The 20,367-nt window shown below is 43.8% G+C and overlaps 1 protein-coding gene across 2 annotated transcripts in view; it reads right to left on the minus strand.

Annotated features, from left to right (window-relative positions):
- The window catches only part of FUT11 (fucosyltransferase 11), a 155,869-nt gene that overhangs the window by 4,490 nt on the left and 131,012 nt on the right, over positions 1-20,367 (minus strand). For both annotated transcript variants that reach the window (XM_069610685.1, XM_069610684.1), the window contains one exon: positions 827-1,452. In XM_069610685.1, the coding sequence (XP_069466786.1) occupies positions 827-1,452 (626 nt within the window). The remainder of the gene's footprint in view (positions 1-826; positions 1,453-20,367) is intronic.

A 20,367-nucleotide genomic window follows, 5' to 3' on the forward strand; every position in this document is an offset into this window, starting at 1 on the left:
TGTGGGGAGGAGGGCTCCTGGAGGCATGTCTGGTGGCTCTGCCCAAAGGTTGCCCCATTCTGGGTCAAGATTTGTGAGGCGGTGCAAGGTATGATGGGTACTGTTACCGCTGAGGGCACAAATACTGGGTTGTTCATGTTGGGGCTGGATGGTGCCCTGGACGAGATACGGACGAAGGCCCAAAGGAAGGTGTATGTGATTTTAGTGATGGCAGGGGCACTGGTAATAGAACACAAATGGAAGGCAAAGGAGGCGCCCAAGGAGCATGACTGGATAGGAAGGATTTGGAGTCTAGCAGCTCTGGAGATGGTGACGTACTCACTAAAAGGAGAGTATCAACAGTTTTTTTGGACTGGGACCTGGTTCTGCAATTCCTTAAAAGAGACTCAAGGGCTGCTTGGTGCCCGCGCAGCATGAAACTTTTGGGATTGGCGCAATAGGGGATAATGGCCCGGATTGGGGGGTGGGAGGGGAGATTAGAGATGGGAGAACTTTGGGCTTTGAGTGGACCCATCTGGTGGAACTTGGACGGCCTGGTATAGGGGTGATTGGAGGTAGGGGGCAAGAGACGAGCGTAGTGATGGCGGTAACTAAGACTGAACCTATGAGAGTTGTAGTGATATATCAGAACCCGTGGGGGGGTTATGGTTGCTTTGTTTGGTTGTTGTTATAAATACCAATAAAATGTTCTATGAAAAAAAAAGTACTAGAAAGCTTTGATGTGTCAAACAAAAATAACTTGCTTCACAAGGAGTGTCCAATTCTCGAAGTCAGTGCACTAGAATAACAATGCTATCATGCACATGGAAGACACAAATGATATCACCTGTCATTTTCTGGCACGTCTTCCACATTTCCAATGCCTGGCATTGGCATAGGACATCCCATATGATTGTATTTGCCAATGCGGGATTCTATCAATGTCACGCGGCCACCAAACTTTCCCTGTTTCCATTCCTGTTCAGCTCTTCTGTTCTCTTGGTCACAGACGAAGCACTCAAACCCATTCAGATAGTTGGGGACAGTCATGTCATTCACTCCCCACTCGCGTTCTTCCAGGGTCTTCAGCAGGAACTGGTTGGTAACTCCACCAGGCTTTTTGTATTCTAGGTACCTCAAGTACTTATTGTCATCACTGTCCAGGGATACTATAAAGTCTGCAAGTGCCTGGGGGGATGGGAAGTCATCTATTAAGATAATTGAATAGTTATTGGGCATCCAGTCCAACACAGATGGGGAACCACGGTAGATGGGGATAGCGCCCAGATGCATTGGGCGCCAAAGCTTTTCTGTCATGTAGTCTGGACATAGGGCATTCTCCATGGCCAGGTGGAACTTGTACTTGGAAACGAATGCCATGAACTCCGAATCCTCAGTGGTGGCAGTGGAAGTGTCCTCCAAACGTTCATCAGGAAGCTTTCGGTTATTAAGGCATTTTCCATATGAATCAACCTGCAACAATGAAAAGTATATTTAATGGAAAGTACCAAAAAGCATACATTATTAATGCTGTTGTAAACCTTTATTCAGCGCGAGTCATCAGGCACAAAATGTAAACATTCCAATTATAGTCATACAATCCTATAAGTAACGAGCTATAATCCATAAAACGCAATGATAGAGCAAGGTTTCCCTGTAATCAATCTAAGACATAAAACATATATAATTAATTAGAGTGCAAAATCAAGATAATAAAGTGCAAGTGCATATGTTTCAGAGAACATCAGGGTTCAGCTCATATCAGTTAACAGTTTGCTCCTCATGTACCATGCCCGACGAATATACATTGAGACAAAGAATACTACATTCAGGTTTTCTGTGGATTTACAGAGTAGCATAGCTTCCCTAGGTAAGATTCGGAACAATTTAAACAATGGTTTAACATATTTCCTCCATAAGTAGCCAAAGCCCTTGCATACGAGTAGGAAATGAAGAGGGCTCTCTATCACGGCACAACAGATCTGGCAACTTTTACTTGGGTGTCCTGTCCCAGTTGCCAGTGAAAGACCTTAGGGGCAGGCTGCCCAATTGAAATCTACTATATAATGCTCTGGCATATGAGTGTGAGTGTGTGAGTGTGTGTGTGTGTGTGTGTAACGCTTGGGTGTACCCGCCTAGGCAGGAAGTGGGGAGGAGTTTTTCACTCCCCTATCCTTTGTCCGCCCGAGTGCCTGAATGGATCCAGATTCCACTGTGGGTCTGGCTGTCCTGAATAGACAGCCACTAGCCTCTTTATGTAAACTGCAGAGGGGTGTGCTCTGAAACTGAATAAATTGGTGTGGTTCCTCAGGTGAAAGGCAAGTCGACCAATGGAAACAGAAGTAACTGAAGAAGACAACCAGAGACTGCTGCATGCCCTTTGCAACACCGTGAAGTGACCACTGCAGCCCTGACCCTGTTTTCTATGCGACAGATGAACTCTGAAGAGGCTGACTCCTTAGCTTTGGCTGGTGGGACCAACCACTCCTGAGACGAACTACAATCTGAGCCATCCCCCGAGGTGCTGTGGTGCTCCGGAGCTGTAAACCACCAATACAAAGAGACCTCTAACCCAATCATAGTGCATTGTCTTGCCAAGGCCGTATCCATCCAAGTCTCTGCTGAGCTCCAGGTGAACCTCCAGAGACACAATCCAACTAATCCAAGTCCGCCTCAACAGAGTGCAGGACTCCAGGAATCAAAGAAGATGGACCAGGCAAATTGTGTTTGTTTTGGTGCTGCAGCAAAGGTGCCAAAAACACAGACTGACCACAGAAGCTGATGAAATCCATGCCAGAGGTCCCCCCTCGAGACTGCTGTTGAGAGATCCCATCCATTGTCCTGCCTTTTGCCACTAGACCAAGGAATACGGAGGTTAGGTCCAGCGCTGCCGCAAAGAAAATCCAGCTACGAACATTTCTTCTAACCTAAGGTACTGTGGGGGAGAAAAGGTATTGCTTACCTTGATCCAAGAAGTCGCTCCAGAGCGTTTCAGTGCATGTAGAGGCGCCCAGCATGTCCACTCTTACCTCTGACCCAAGCTGCTGCTTGTGTCCCTTCTGCGAGTCCTTCAACAGGATCTCAACAGTTGAGTTATTCTTCTAGTATCCATACCTGGAGACTGAAAGTATCCACATGAACGTTTGCTATTCGGCTGCTTAGTAAGACTTTAAGCCCTCCACAAACATTAGCTAGGGTTGCGAATTGGACTTTAAAAGCTTTAGAGTCCAAAGAAATTGCCTTTAAGCTCTGCTACTGTTTGATCAACCAACTGTTTTCCTTCCAAAAAAAATTTCTTATGCAGGTTTGCTAACTAAATACAATTACTGTATATCGTATGTGCACAAGTGTTATTACTGCAAGCAACTACAAACTAAGCAGTGGCCTTTGAAAAGCATCTACAAGCAATCTTATGAGTTTTGTAAGTATTTTAAAACACTGCTTGTGTAAATATAATAAATATATATTTTATATACATTTATTTGTGTAGGTGTTTTTGAATTGCATTACTAACTGGGTTCAGTGTACTTACCTACAGCTCACATCTTCCCTCTTATGATAAGCCTGACTGATCTGCCACTCTGCCAAGGTTCCATGAGTAGTACAGACTGATACTAAGAGTTTGGGCCCTGCATACCATTGGGATTGTTTTATGAAGTCTTACCTTAAGTGGACTTTAGGAAAGCTCCCCAAGCAGCCCCACAGTCAGAGGAATGTCATTAATACCAGCTTTAACCAATGCGGACGATACAGTTCTTGTGGCATGTACTCCACGTTGCTTACAGCTTTTAATTGATGCATATGTCATGTTCATACAAAGTCTAAATTTATCAATTCATTCTGGCCATATTGCATCACATACTCATGGTGATCCTGTATCATTCTGTGCCCATCTTCTTCCTGAATCCTGTCTTGCTTCTGCTGTTTCCCTGCAACACTGTGTATTACCGACCCCGCAACTGTATTGTCTCTCCCCTCTTGCTTCTCCACTCTTTTCACTGCTTACTCTCGTTCTCTCCTTTCTCCCTTCTTCCTTCTCCCTCTCTCTTCTCCCCCCTCCCTTTCTTACTGTATGCACTTACTCTATCAGAATTGTCCTCGGACATAGTAGGATAGCTACATTGTTTGTCTCCTCCCCCTCGTTTCTCTTCCTCTCCCTCCCTCTCCAGCACCATCTGAAATGTCGCAAGGCCTAGCACGATAGTCGCTTGTTTTGTCCCTCTCCTTCCTTCTCCTCCCCCTCACCCTTTCCTCTTGTAATCTTCCGGCTCTATTAGAAATGTGGTCAGGCCTAGTACGTTAGTTGCCTCTCTGTTCCCATTCCCTTCCCGCCCTTCCTTTCTGTGTCTTCGCTCTAGCACCATCTAAAATGTCGCCAGGCCGAGTACGATAATTAATTTCACATTCTTATTGTTCAAGGCCATGCAAGAATGTTCACTATTTGTATTTTCCCTTGTCCCCTCGCTTGCCTTGAAGAGCTTTGAAACACGTTGTGTATGGGCGCTATACAAATAAACTATCATATACAAATAAACTATCATATTGTCCTACCAGGCTGGTCACAGGAACCTAAAACTACCTGTTTTTAGAGCTCGATATGCGTTCAACATCCAGATTGAGTGGCGCCATACAACAGCAATCAGAAAATGAAAATTATCCAAGCCCTAGATGCATTTTTCGGTTTGCGCACTACTTTAAATGTCAACCTATAAAAATGATGATCAGAGCATATCATACTAGGATAACATCTGACAAAATATGGGGCTGGTCAATGAGCTTGCGTTGGGGTGCAAAGCTTACATGTAGTAGAGAATGGCTTTCTAAAAACGGTACTTGGTTTACCTAACTCGGCACCAACCTTTTCTGTTCATACTGAATTAGGTTTAACCTACCTTGAAGATGAAATGGCATTATAACCTGTAAAGCCCTAGCTGAGAATTACAAACCAAAATAATTAGTTCTCTTTTCTGGACTTGTAACTATGTAAATAAAGTTTTAAAAAATTAAGTAAATAAACACAAAGTACCCAGTATTGCACTTTACTCAAACAGGGTTTCGGCACGGATTCAATACGGTACACAACCGGAGGATTTTGGATGTGCTGTTCTGGGGAAGGCTCTGCTACTGGGGGGGCCGCTCTGTATGTCACTTTCATAGACTTCCGTGCGGCCTTTGACAGTGTAAACCGGGGAAGTTGTGGGCTAAAATGAAAAAAATGGGGGTGCTCGGAGGGGCTTGCACTTAAATACTCAAGCCCGAGTTCGACTAAACCACCATGTCTCAATTGGTGCAGATATATAGGGAAGTTAAACAGGGGTGTCCTTTGGCCCCATTTTTTGTACAACCTATACATGACCGACCTGCCCATGAGTTTCAAGCCGGGAGTCGGATGCTTCCCGAGGATTGGTAACTGCCCAATCCTGTGCATGTTGTACGCGGATGATTTGATTATGTTTAATCATACTCTATCCGGTGCCCGTGCCATGTTTGAATCCCTAGTTGGTTTTGCAAAGGAAAATGACCTCACAATCAACATGGGGAAGACAAAGGTAATGACTATCCTGCCTAAAAGAATTAAGCATGCTAGTTTTGATACCAACTTGGGGACCATTGACTATGTGGACACTTATCCTTATTTGGGCCTTGAGGTGAGTGCTAATAGGATCTATAAGGAAATCAAAGAGGCTAAGGGCATAAAGACCCAGGGATTGACCGCTCTAGTAGGAACATTCTAAACTGCTGGCTATACTCTGGATGGAATTATTGCTAGTTATAAACAGTGCTACTGTCCGATGGTATTGTATGGCTGGAGGCTGTTTGCATGGGCGATTACACGTGGTTAGACTGCCTAGAGGGCTACTTCTGAAAACACTTACTGAAACTGAGTCCTTCAACCCCGATGGAGTATCTCCATCTGGAACTGGGGTTGGTCTATTTGAAGTGACACTTGATGACGAGACAAGGTCTTTTGCATATAAAAGCTAACTCCCATTCACGCTTTCAATTATTAGCCACTATAAAGGGAGACGGGAGGTTCTCTTAATAGGCAGAGTGAAATTCAATATGGTAATCGAATGTCTAGAATCTACGAGTGGATAGGATGGTGCCCAGATTTTAAACCAGGGTACATTCACTGAATCAACTGTTTAAAAACAGAATAAGGAAATGGGACTGGACCAACCACTATTCTCATTTATCTACACTTACCAACTACAAGTACGTAGCAAACGTGTCCCATACCTACCTACAAGCCCAACGATATCTGAGACAATGCCCCTGCCCTGCAATGCAGGCCTTCCTATTTAAACTATGAACAAATCAATTACCCTTGTTAATATTCCTTGACGCCAGACTCAAGATCCGGAAGCTGACAGGATATACTGCATATGTAATGTTCCTGGGGCCTTAGAAACCCCTTGGCATGTCCTTACGCAGTGTAAAATGTTAGGCACAGCGTATGGACAATTTTGGGCAGGCTTGTGTACAATTATGAAGCAATAAAACATTTCTGGAATTATTGTATAAACTAGAGTCTGAAAGAACTAAGATTGCCTTGTTCCGATTGTGGTGTTTAATTGTGAAAAGCCTTGCTGATGTAAATAGAGAAAAGTCGGCTGACAAATCTTAGTTGCGTATGTTCAATGTGATATACTGAGTCTCTAAGCTTATTTGTCGGGTGGGGTTGGCCCTGTGCTCACTTATTGCACAGTGCCTATTAACACTCTTCGTATGCCCGATTGGCTGCTGTGTATTTGTTTTAATATTTGAGAGACCACGTAAATGGACCCTCGATTTTATTGCAATATTTTAGCGGTAGTGTTGAGACCTGGTTTTATTAAATTTCAGTCTTTAACTACGGGGCTGCCAAGATCAGTACTTAGATTTGCCCAACGCATTGGTATATATTGTTTTTAGGGCACCGTGAGGGGGATTGTAGACCAATATTCTGGAAACATAAGATCCCAGATCCCGACCTGTGAGGATACGTTAGGGAAACAATATAATGTAATCACCCCCTTCCAACCGAGATACTGATATTGTGACACTGCAAGCCTTTGCACAAATATACGGCTGTAAGAAAGAACATGGTATATTATTGTACAATTGTGTTTATATTTTTAATCTGTAATTAGTAATTGTATATGCATTTTACATACTATTACTACACCTGTATGTGGAAGTATTTTAACTAGTTAATTGGCTGTTTGTAAAAGTTCTCTTAACTATATACAAATAAATAAAATTAAAAAAAAAATGTAAAAAACAAACCAAAAAGCCACTTAATTACAAAATAGGGTTGGAGGTAAACTTTCAGTGTATCCCATGGCTATTATCTATTTAAAAAATATATGTTTAGCAGTTTACGCAAACTGCTTTACCAATCTGTCAAACCTGCCTTGAACCATTCAAGCCTGATAGCAAACATCAAGCACAGGTTTCTCACGAATTTTGAGCAGGTAGAAATTATGTAAATCTTTAAATCGAACCCATATTATTTTAACAATTCATAAAACGTATGATTATTTTACTTGGAACAAATATAGATTTGAGCAGGGATTGTTAAGTAGAGCCAGATTCGATCTCCCGCCGTTAAAAGCAGTTACGGGTAATGTGATTGAGGAAAATAAAAATGTTCTTTTTTTCAAACAGCCTACTTGAGGATATTAAACATTTTTTATGTCTTTGCCCTAGTTATACTTTAATTAGGAACAATAAATCAAGGCACTGAGAAATTGCACTTTTCTCTGTTCAGTCTATGTTTTGTGTGTTCACCCACGCCCTGATGCCTGCAGGTTTTCAGCGCATTATAAATATATACAAATATAACTCCCATCAGCCCTAAACAGCACAGACAACAGTGAGGACAAATGGGAGTTGTAGTCCAATCTGGAGAGCCAGTTTACTAACCCCCTTGCCTAAATTCTCTCACTGCACGTTGATTCAATATAAAAGAGTTAAATCTGTACGGTAATAGAAAAATCACAAAGGAGTCGGAAGGCACTCTCTGAAGAGAAGAGTAAAGGTAATAAGGGGAAGGAGAAAGACTTGTGTAGAATCAAGTCAGTTGGCAAAGCAAAACCAAACTGGTGCATTTTAATTGTCAATAGGAGGAAAAATTGTTTAGCTGCCAAAAGGCCCCATGCCATGTGTGATGCTGCGAGCCAGTCTGTTTTTGCAAATTGCATGTTGGGACTATTCACAGCATCCATTGTACTAACAAGCTTAAGATGTGTGGGGGTGTTTTATCATTGTTATTATTATGGTATTTGAGCTCCAGAAAGCAACTGGGCGCTTTACAATCATAGGGGGAAGAAGACAGCGAGGAGGGCAGAATAACAGGAGCAGTGAGCTAACAAGAGGGGAGGGTGTCAATTGGCAGCAATGGCTCACCGAGAAAACAGTGAAGAGCAGATCATAGGATCTCAGGTAGGGTGGGGAGTGGACGATGTGTGGAACTAGGTGCTAGGGAGGAGCCATTCCTTGACAGTAAGAGCTTAAGATCTCTCCTGAACTGTAGAAGCAATGGGGTGAGTTTGATGGAGCGGAGGTTTCAGAGTCTTGGCGAGTAGACAGAGAAGGACGTGTTCTGGCTCTTTCCTTCCTGCACCAGCGGAGTTCAAGTCTGCACATGTCCTTACTTCTGGTGGAACGAACACCTCTGGAGATTCTGATTCTCAGTGAGGTAGCTTAGGACCTTCAGGGTGACAGCCTTATAGATGCTGCAACAGGATTTGAAGATAAGGGCTTGAAGCAGGAGCCAGTGCAGTTTGATGGGTGGGGGGGTTGAGGTGAGGTGGTCGAATTTGCGGAGTCCTTTGATGAGTTGTGCTGCTGTATGCAGGACACATCTCAGGAGTTACATGGTAGTCGCTGCAAGGCCTAACGGGCATTGCCACCAAGGCTTATACAGCAGACCTGAATTTGTTTTCTGGGATGAAGGGCTTGATTTTCTTCAAGTGAGAAAGTTGCTACAAGTCATTTATGCCTTCCTTACCATGTCCCGTTTGAAGGCGAGCTGTCTGGATGTCGAACCCAAGGGACTTTGCAGAGGTGACCAGCTGGGGAGTGGAGCCCTCAAGGTTCGTAGCAGAGATCCAGGTTTGGATGTCAGGGTGTTCGGTGTTGTTGGTCAGTAGGAGGAATTCAGTCTTCGAGGGGTTGAGCTTCAGGTAAGCACTGGAGACCCACAACTGGATCAATGTGAGGCAGGCTTTGAGCATGTGGATGTCTTTGATGGAGAATATCTTGAGGTAGAGCTGCATTGCATCTTCATATTAGTGGATGTGGCTGTTTGGAGTGAAGAGGGTTCCGAGCGGTTCCATGTAAAGATTGAAGATCCCAGGGGACAAGATGGTTTGTTCCAGGACTCCACAGGTCAATTAGTAAAGTTGGTGATGTGGAGGAATCAATTTGTACAAACTGTTGGCAATCCGCAAGGTAGGATTTGAACCAGCTGAAGTCTATTTTTCTGTTCCCCATGCAACAATGTAAATTGACGGTGAGTGTCTGGTGCACTACTGTGACAATCGTCAAGGAATTTAAGGGCATAATAACCTTGATGCTAACTGTTTCTGTGCTGCATCTGGGTCTGAAGCAAGATTGGCATGACTGAAGAAGGTTGCTGGTTTTCATGTGTTGCAGTAGGATCTTACCTAAAAAGGGAAGATGGCGGTGCAGCAGTAGTTGCTGAGGTTGTCATGGTCTAGTGTTGGTTTCTTGAGAAGCAGCAGGATTTGTCCAGTCTTGAGGGTCGGGGGAAGGCCTTCAAGTAGGGAGTGGTTGATTGTCAGGTAAGGGAGTAGTCCTTCAGTCGGAAGGCTCTTGAGTATGTAGGCAGGGTGTATGTTGGCCACCAGAGGCAGGGTGTATGTTGGCCACATACTATGTGGCATTGAGGTCTTCCATAGTTAAATGTCTTGAAAGTTGTCACGGTAATTATGGTTTTGAGAGATGGGGTGTGTAGTGTGATGTGAGTTGTAGCGTTGGGGTCAATGTGTTGGCGGATCATGCTGATCTTGTTGACAAGTTGATGGCTGTGGATTTTTGGCTGGAATGCGGTATGGGTGGGTCAGGCAGAGGGTTGACTGTGCTTGATGGCTTTAAAGTGGGCTCTGATTTCACTACTGGCATTGAAAATGGTGTTTTGGTAGTAAATGGCCTTCGCCGTGGTGATCAGTCGCCAGCGTGTATCATGGAGTTAATTGAACAGGGCAAGGTTGAATGTGCTGCAGGATTATCACCGATGCACAGCTGGTAGATGCCCGCATTTGATTAACTCATCATCAAATCAAACAAGCACAAAATACACAAAGTGAAAATCCATCAATTAAAGAGAAAAAAATGCACACTTGCTTCATAAAATCAGGTATATACAAGAAAGCAATACTATAATAGCTTGAACTAAACACGTCAATTCAGAAAGCGCTTTTGAGCACAGCTTTTCTCAAATGCATAGTTTTCTTCAAAAAGGTCAACAAGGCCCAAGCCAAATATGGAGAATCAGCTAAAAATAAAAAATAAAAAAAGGCTGGTCGACATTGTCTAAAGTTAAAATGCCTAATCACAGGAAAAATATTTTTTCTAATGTGGTTATAGGTTGGACAAATCACCACCAGATGCAAAAGGTCTTCTACAGCATCCCTGCACAATGGACAACTTGAGGTGGCTGGGAAGCCTTTCCAGCCAACCATCATTTCAATTTTAAAAGCTTTATTCAGATTGACCCTTAGCAAAAGGCAACAACATAAGCAATTATACAAGAGAAGTTGATAAATAGAATTTCAAACGTGCACATATAGCAATTTTAAAAAACAAGTCAAATTGATATACATTTTTGTAAAAACATCCTGGAGATGCCTCCTCCCAAGGGATCCTCTGAGGAGTGCAAGCTTGCATCCTCACAAGGATACCAAACAAACAATGATCACGTGGTACTGAGAAATCTACTTCTTAATAGCCAAGCACGATGTATGTACACATCTGGCTGTGGAGAAAATAACTTCCCAGTCCTGCGAACCAGTTCAAAACAACATAGCATCTCTTGTGTTTCTTATGCTCAATTACAACAAAACGGGTCTCAAATACCTCCGTCTCATATCAAGTGAGACCGGACAAATTAACATAAAATGCAATAGAGTTTCATTAGATGCTTTACAAAGGGGGCAAACCCCAGAATTAGAACCAGACCAAAACTAGTGTAATGTGCAGTATGTAAGAACCCTAGCCTGAAACGTACATAGGGTGGCTGGATCTCATCCAAAACATGATTGCAATTCCCCATCATACTAATGGGTAAGAAATCTGGACTGTCCCTCAGAGCATGGCCTGAAACCTCAATTTTCACCCTGGCAATGGCTTTAGCAGTTGCTTTCAGGTCAATTTTAGAAACCTGTTGACATTCTGTGGGGTTACTCCAAAGCGATCCTGCATTCAAGCTAGTTAGCATGTTTTTCACGTGCCACACCCACCTACCATTGACGGCATCATCCAACTTCAAAAGTCCCTAAATGCCTGTTGCTTTTTGCCCAACTCTGCACTAAAGCTGATGACTGACTTAACAGTAGACTATTGAATCACGCTCGGGTGATTAGCTAGTCATCAGATTTGTGTATGACTCAATGCAAGGTAAAACTGCATGGAGCCCACCCGGCTGCTAATGCTATTAGCATTAACATGCATTTATTTGCACTCACGTCTTTCTTTAGCTTTCAAAGTGAAAGAGCTCTTATCGAACTTTTTATGTGCAACAGGAAATACAATGGATGGCGTGAAAGTGCTGCTGCATTCAACTGTGAAAAAAAGTTACTTCCAAAATAAAGGCTTGGAATTTTGTGCCAGTCTTCAATAAAATGGGTTAAACCCACATTAGCATTTGACCATATACGCAGCCAAAGAGAAATCGGGTCTAGGCACCAGTCACCTTCGAGAAAACCCATTTCCAATTCATTATGTACAGCACAATTAGGGGCAGACCCTGGTAGTCCCAGTAATCGTTTAAATAATTTATTTTCCAGGGTCTGCAGATTCACACGGTTCACATAACGCCCGATAGATAGATGCAGCCTTTGTCTGGGTCTCGTACACCTTTAAAATCATGCCGAGGGGCTGACCTTGGCACAGTGCACTAGAAATGCGAATACCAAAATAATCACATTCCTGGACCCTGGCAAGGACAGCCCCATTGTATAACATTGGGTGCATATTTGACACCTTTAACCCTCAGCTGACTGAGGTGTTTATCTTGGGGTCAAGATTATTCATAAAAGATGCATATGCCTGGATCAACTTTTGGAGTGCATTAGGGGTTTGGGCAATGAGGATTATCATCGGCATAGGCGAGAATTGGGAAAGCCCTACCACCCACTCTTGGATAGTCAACCTAGGAGTCCACAAGGCCATCATGCAACCAACTGATGTACAAAGTAAAAAGGGTATCCAGTAATATCTCCATGCATATGGTCGCCATACATAATGTCGCCAGGAAAAGGTTGTGGCGACATTATATATGGTGACCATATATATATGGCGTCAAGGGGAGCAGGGGTTGCGGGGGTGTCTCCCGCACGTTCAATGTAATAATGTCCCTGCACAAAACTGCAATTCTTTGGTGACCTTTTTGCCATGTGACATTTTTTGCAGGGACATTAGTACATTGAACCGTAAAAAGAACAGGTGCCAGAACACAGACCTGTCGAACCCCCGGGTTAATCTCAAAAAGGTCAGTACATTGCACCTCATCCCCAAAATCGCACACATGCCCGATTCATACTATGAATTGCCTATAAATTGGCTGATAAAATCTTGCCTGGGCAATTCATGGACCAGAGTACGGCCCAGAGCTTGGCCCTGTTCACTTTATCAAAGCTGTACTCAGATCCACGAAAGAGAGGTAGATTGCTTCACCATTGACAAAGGCAGAATGAGCCACTAGAAAATATAAATTCAGGGCCTGGTCAACAGTGTCCACCCCCGGTCTAAACCCATGCTTCAATATGCCCCTCTCCCAAAGATTTTAAATGAAGTATCAAGCAAAGAAATTGGCTTGTACGAAAATGGACTAGCGGGGTCACCCTTTTCAAATATTGGGAAAATAATAGCTAACTTTCACGAGGGTGGAAATTGATAAGACTACAAAATAGCATAAAGAAAAATAACAATAGCAGCGGGGCCCAGAAATCAACCCAGGACATGGTGCACGGTTGAGCGCCTCATTTCCAGTGGTAATTGAGACCTCCTTGAGTGTAAAAATCTGCAGTGAAACTCTGTGCTGTCGTTTGGGTTTCTGGGCCCGTAATATAAAGTGGAGAAATGCTCAACCCAGGCCTTAGCATCCACATGGGACGCCAATGCGATTTTGGTTCTCTAGTAGGCAGGTCCATCGGCCACAAATTGCCAAACTTTCTTAGAATCTTTCACAGAGACAACCTCTAGCAATTGCTCATCCCGCTCAGCTTTCCATTCGTCCAGAACCACACAATACTTTGCTCTAGTCTGAATAATATCACTTTTAGAACTAGTTGGAGATTTTAAGGGCTTCAGGAGTGACCGCTTAGCTGTTGCACAGGCGTCATTAAACCAACCTTTATTAATAGATTTTGATTTGTTCTTAAAGTTCTTCTGAAAACAAGTCAGAAAAGTCCCCCACGAGTTCAAAGCTAGTAGCAATGGTGGGGTCACTAAATAAACCATCCAATGTTTTAAAAAATCAAAGGGTGCTGTTCAACCAATACTTTGTGATGCAATTTTGTCTCTTCAATCCTGGCCCATTTAATTCTTCTTTTGGCTTGGGTATTGACCCTCAGCCTAGGAAGTCATTCACAATGCCCCCTGGCACACAAGAACCCTGAAAGCCTTAGGCTAATTGAATTATGATCACTACAGGGTTCCCCAAATATTTCATTTCTGGGACAGGATCCAGGGGTTTGGACAGAGAAACAGAAGTAATCCATGGATGTCTGGGGGTACGCGTCCATTAACGGGACGCATGCCCCAGTCTAGGAGCCGAGATTAAAATTGCAAACCCTTGGCACAGACTCGAGAATCCTGAATCCGAGTTTGAGAAATTGATCATCGAATCATCCCCATTTTCACATTGAAGTCACCCCCAGAAAAAGTGCAGTGCTAGGCCTCACCCAAGTGTTAATTGCTCCTCCATGAAGGCCCTAAAATTGGACAGCTTGTACAGATCGGCCTTATGTGGGCTATTATAAAAATGTAAGACTGTCACAGAGTCATCACTGCATATGGACTGCTGCTTTTGACTTGATGGTTAAGCAAGGGAAATTAGGGCTGGTGGCTTGGTTAATGATAGCGAGGTCCCTGGTTTTAAGATGGCTGATTTTGGAGGAGTGTGCTAGCTAAGGAATGCCTGTGACTGTTCCGATACTGGGAGTAGACGGGCCAGGGGTCTCAGACTGCAGATGCACTGTAAATTTACTGACAGCGTTATCGGTGGTGGCGTTATTCGAATAGTTGTTTTGGAGTTGTATACATGTTATTGGGACATTAACAACACATTGTTTCCAACAAGTACCCCCAAATGCACTGCTGTGGGGAATAAAGCAAGAAAGCATAACCAACAAGCAAGGATTGCCCGTTGTCAAGAGAAAGTGTTTAATAATCACACTCTAAATTTTACAACATATATAGTGAATTCAAGCCTTTGCTGATTTGTATACATCTAAATGAAACAATAAATCTGATTCATTATGAACCAATTCCTTTGGGTCACATACATTGTATATGGTATAGCACATTCTTCTAACATAAAGCAGCTTTAGAATAGGAGCAAGTCTCAAAAACAAATTGCTGGTTGACACATAATTGCCAATGCGTTTCGGATGTTTCATTCATTTTCAAGACTTTCAAGCTGTGTTTGTTAGGTTGCTGTTGGTCTGAGGACCTTAGCCAAATGCACCTGAAATGGATTTAGATATTGAGTGAACATTTAAATTGATTTAAAATCCTATTGGAAGGACGAATTTATGAGCAATCTTAGAAGTGCACCTCACATCTGTGTGTTTTATATGTTATTTGAGTCAGGTTGTTGGAGAGCAGAAGGGGTAGGAGTGTTTGGAGCGCAATCAAAATTCTGAAACACTCTGCGGCCTGATGTGGCTACAGGAAGTTTATGGGTTTCTTAGAGTTTTCCGTTTGTGTTTCACTGTTCTTGTCTTTGGTGTGCTATGTGTTTGGCCAGGTGAGCAACATGACTGAAATGTCTGGATCCAGCAAGACATGTTTTAGAGTGTTTGCCTGCAACGTTAATGGTATGAATGACCCCAACAAGTGCATAACAGTTCTGGACTATCTTAACGGATTGAAGGAGGATGTGGCATTACTACAAGAAACCTCCTTAATGGACACCAAAGTGGAGACATTGAGAAGGGGATGGGTTGGCTCAGTTCTACTTTCTCCTATTGTTCTAATTTGAGGGGTGTCTGTATTTTGTTTCAGACAGGTCCCCTACTGTCAGTTCTCGCTACAAGCAATGATGATGAGGGTTGGATTGTCTATGTTGGCATTAAACTGCAGGACTCTGTGTTGGGGATATATTATTCCCCAGAATAGCAGGAGTGGTTCTTTTTCAGGTCCCCTCCACAATTTCGTCAGAAAATAAGTCTGAATAATGTATTGCTGGGTGGTGTTTTTAACAACACTGTGGACCCCCTTTTGAACACAGGAGCAGTAGTCCAGATAGGAATGTGGGTGGTGGCAACCACATGTTCTTGCACACATTGCTACAGAATTCTGATTTGCTGATGCATGGAGTCTCGGTCACCCATCAGACAAAAGCTATACTTTCCAATCAAAATGCCATAATGTTTACTCGCACATTGATAACCTTCTGGTAGCTGGTCAATGCACCCAGAATTTCATCCATGCTGACATCGATGCTATACTTGTGTATGACCATGCCCCTGCTTCAGTCGGGATCTTATTGTAATTTTCAATACCCAAGTCGAACTACTGGTAGATGAACACTGTTGTTGGAAGATAATGAAACTGTGGACTGTTAGGGAGAATTCTCATAAATGGTTGATTTCCCTTACCTAAAGAGTCCCCCAGCAGCTTTGCTGGATTTCTAGGATTTATTTTTTTCACCTGAGCCTTTTTTCCCACTCTTACATGTGTTTTGCTATGTGTATTTCTACATTCTGTGTGATCTTGGGCACTGGAGCCCCACCTACTCCATGTGCACCACTTTTGTGTGTGTGTTACACAGCACCTTCAGAGCAGTGACACAGGGTTGTCTTTGAGACTTCCCACTGACTCAATTTTTCTGGGGCTGACTACTGTCCCCCAGAAAGAGGTATAGTTGCCATTAACTTTATATAGTCACTTTAAATCACAGACCCAGTACACCCCATCTTACATGGAGTATTGCAAAGGGTTAACTCTTATCCCTTTTTGTCTGTGCCTCTTGGAGCCGTGTATCGCTCCCTGAACATTAAGACTTGGCTGGTGGCAGTGGTATCTACCCTAACTTTTCTACCGCGGTTATCTTACATAACGTGGTAATGTTTTAGGCTATTATATTAGCCTCGAACATAAAACCTGCCTGAACATATATGTTTTATTTTGGTTCCGGCTGGGTTTAGTCGTCATTTCTTTTTGTTAAAGTCTTTCTCGTGTTTTTCTCTGCGCGCCAAACCGGGGATGACTTTGTTTGCTGTCTTTTCGCGGGCTTCTGCACAGAAGCCCTCCTTAAAGCGCCTGATAGTCTAGGTAGGCAGGATGTGAGGGAGGGATCTTCGGACCCCTGCCATGGGTTCCCTTGGTAACCCAAGTCACACTCTTGTCTGATTGGCTAAGGGGACTGGCCTTGCCAGGCCAGCCACCCTGCTGTGTGATTGACAGCCAGGCTGTATGAATGGGGGAAAACTGAATAAAAATCAGGTCTCGGACTGGAAGAGCAGAGTCGCCACTGGAACGAAAAAAAATCAACAAAGAACTGGAAGAAGAGGACCCCTACAACGACTGAACCGCCCGGTGAAGCCCTGCTGCAGGTCCGAATCTCCAAATCAGACAACAGAGAAGATCCTCCTTTAAACTTCTTCCTTTGAGCTGGAGGGACCAACCAGTTTGCCCAAACTACAAGCCAGGACCCCTTCTCTGGTCGAATTCGCTGTACAGAGTTACAGTGGGCCGGATAGCCAAGAAGGTCGGACCCTGCTTGGCTTTTAAGGAGCGCACCTTTTATTCATTGTTTGGCGCTGCTACTGGTTTCTTTCCTGGGTAGTGTAGGACTCTCCAGTCTTCCTACTTCTGATCAGTCTGACAGTCGCTTCAGGAACCGTGAGCCTGCAGGAACTACCAGGAACATCTGCCTCAGCTACAGCCGACTCTCCTTTTTAAGGTACTGTGCAAATCCGGTTGTGCGTTTCGCTCAGCTGCGGTGAAAGTGTTTGAAATCTTTCTCCAATCCCAGGGCTTGTCCTTCTCTTCTCTCTGAACTAACTTTTCTACCAACCAACCTCGTCCGGAATCTGTGCCACAAACTTTACCGCGAACTAACCTGAACTGTGTGAAATTGAGCAAAAGACTTTTGACCTATTGACTTTGGCCCTAAGCGTTTTCTAGCTGATCTCCTCACTGTAGTCTCTCTTGTTCAACTGCTCAGAATACTTACCTGTTGGTTTTGCCTAATTGCTGATAACTTTGTCTTTCCCTCCCTTTTAAATTGCTGGAGTGCCATTTTGCTCCCACTTCATTTTGTGATCTTAACTTGACTGGGATTTAAGGGAAGTGGTGTGGTGTATTTATGATTGTAATTTTGACCTTGCTTATAATAGTGAAATGTTATACAACTGTTGAGTAAATAAATATATATTAATTTACTCCAAAACCTTGAATCAGTGTTTGCCTGAATCATAGGAATTGCTGTCCTTTGTGTAACTATTTGTACTGCTCACTTACTCTTGAGATAGGTCTGGCTGCTCCGCTACTGTTAAACTGTACTGCCACTTGTAGTCTTAATTGTGTGTAGTGTTCCCAAGGGGTACTGCATATAATTCTGCCTAACATGGACAAATTGGTGAAAGAAGCAGAGTTTTGTATATCTGGAACCATGACACTGGAAATGAGCGTGCAGTCCGTATGGGAGGCTTTTAAGTGCTACACTCGTGGCCTGCTGATTGGCCTCTAGAGTAAGAAACAGATGTAAGGAACAGGAAATTAGTTTGATGAAAGAGGGGATCCAACTCCTGGAAAGGGACTACTCGTCGGATCAGACTAATGAGAAGAGGGGGGTACATTGGTGGATAAAAAATATCAACTGAACAAATTGTTGAATGAGAAGGCAGAAAAGCTCCCGTTTCTGACAAAATGCAAAAATTACAAAGGAGGGGAAAAGTATGACAGGCTGCTGGCTTACCGTCAGAATCCAAGAGAGCGACGACAGAACCATAAACACTGTTGCAAGTGCCATCAGAGTGGTGACATATATGCCACATGAAATTAACTCTGAATTCCGTGACTTTTACAAAATGTTAGACACATCGGAGTGAAGCCCGACTTGGAAGACTGGAGTAGATATCTTGATGGCTGTGGTCTGCGGCATCTAGGATCGATCTGGATTCGCCTCCTACAATGGATGACCTGAAGAGAGCAGCAACTTGCCTAAATGGGGGGAAATGTCCGGCCCCAGATGGCGTTCCAGCAGAAAGATCATGCCAAATCAGGTTTTGAACTGTTGTTTGAAGTGTTGCAGGCTTCAAGAATAAAGGGGACACTGCCTCAATCGATGCGGCATGCATAATATCGCTACTGCTGAAGAAAGGCAAGCCACCTACAACCATGTATTGCAACAGGCCAATAAGTCATTAACAGACAATAAAATACTTGCAAAAGCACTTTCAATACGGATGGATGAGAATCTGTCGCAATTTGTGGAGGAGAATCAGTCTGGGTTTGGTTAAAGGAAGAAGTCCGGCCTCCAATATGTGGAAATTGATACTGACATTACAGGGAAGTCAAAGGCAGACACTGGCTGTGGCTGCTCTCTCGCTTGATGCAGAGAAGGTGTTTGATAGGATAGAGTGGAGCTTCCTCGTTGCACTGTTGGGAGAGTTTGGGGTTTGGACCGGAGATAAGAGGGTGGATTTTGTTACTGTATGCTGAGCCGAAAGCGGAAGTCAACACGAATAGCATGTCCTCTGATAAGTTTGAACTGGTGAGGGGCATTAGGCAAGGTTGCCAACTGTCACCGTTGCTATTTGTGTTGGCGACAGAGCCACAGCCGTATAGATTAGATCGGATGTGGAAATAATAGGTGTCCATTACGGTGAAGCACTGCAGAAAGTATGGCTCTATGCAGATGACATGCTGCTTGTGACAAAGGATCCGAGTATTTACCTCTGGATACAAAATAAATTGGTTGAAATCTGAGGCTATGCTGGTGTCTCCCTCGTGCCGTAGGACAGATGTTACCAGGTTCAATTTCAGTTGGTGTCCAGAAAAGATGAGGTACCTTGGAGTGTGGCTGCAATGGGGTGAGTTTGATGGAGCGGAGGTTTCAGAGTCTTGGCGAGTAGACAGAGAAGGACGTGTTCTGGCTCTTTCCTTCCTGCACCAGCGGAGTTCAAGTCTGCACATGTCCTTACTTCTGGTGGAACGAACACCTCTGGAGATTCTGATTCTCAGTGAGGTAGCTTAGGACCTTCAGGGTGACAGCCTTATAGATGCTGCAACAGGATTTGAAGATAAGGGCTTGAAGCAGGAGCCAGTGCAGTTTGATGGGTGGGGGGGTTGAGGTGAGGTGGTCGAATTTGCGGAGTCCTTTGATGAGTTGTGCTGCTGTATGCAGGACACATCTCAGGAGTTACATGGTAGTCGCTGCAAGGCCTAACGGGCATTGCCACCAAGGCTTATACAGCAGACCTGAATTTGTTTTCTGGGATGAAGGGCTTGATTTTCTTCAAGTGAGAAAGTTGCTACAAGTCATTTATGCCTTCCTTACCATGTCCCGTTTGAAGGCGAGCTGTCTGGATGTCGAACCCAAGGGACTTTGCAGAGGTGACCAGCTGGGGAGTGGAGCCCTCAAGGTTCGTAGCAGAGATCCAGGTTTGGATGTCAGGGTGTTCGGTGTTGTTGGTCAGTAGGAGGAATTCAGTCTTCGAGGGGTTGAGCTTCAGGTAAGCACTGGAGACCCACAACTGGATCAATGTGAGGCAGGCTTTGAGCATGTGGATGTCTTTGATGGAGAATATCTTGAGGTAGAGCTGCATTGCATCTTCATATTAGTGGATGTGGCTGTTTGGAGTGAAGAGGGTTCCGAGCGGTTCCATGTAAAGATTGAAGATCCCAGGGGACAAGATGGTTTGTTCCAGGACTCCACAGGTCAATTAGTAAAGTTGGTGATGTGGAGGAATCAATTTGTACAAACTG

Source organism: Ambystoma mexicanum, chromosome 8 (assembly GCF_040938575.1).
Source record: "Ambystoma mexicanum isolate Mex_15411 chromosome 8, UKY_AmexF1_1, whole genome shotgun sequence".
Lineage (NCBI taxonomy): Eukaryota > Metazoa > Chordata > Amphibia > Caudata > Ambystomatidae > Ambystoma > Ambystoma mexicanum.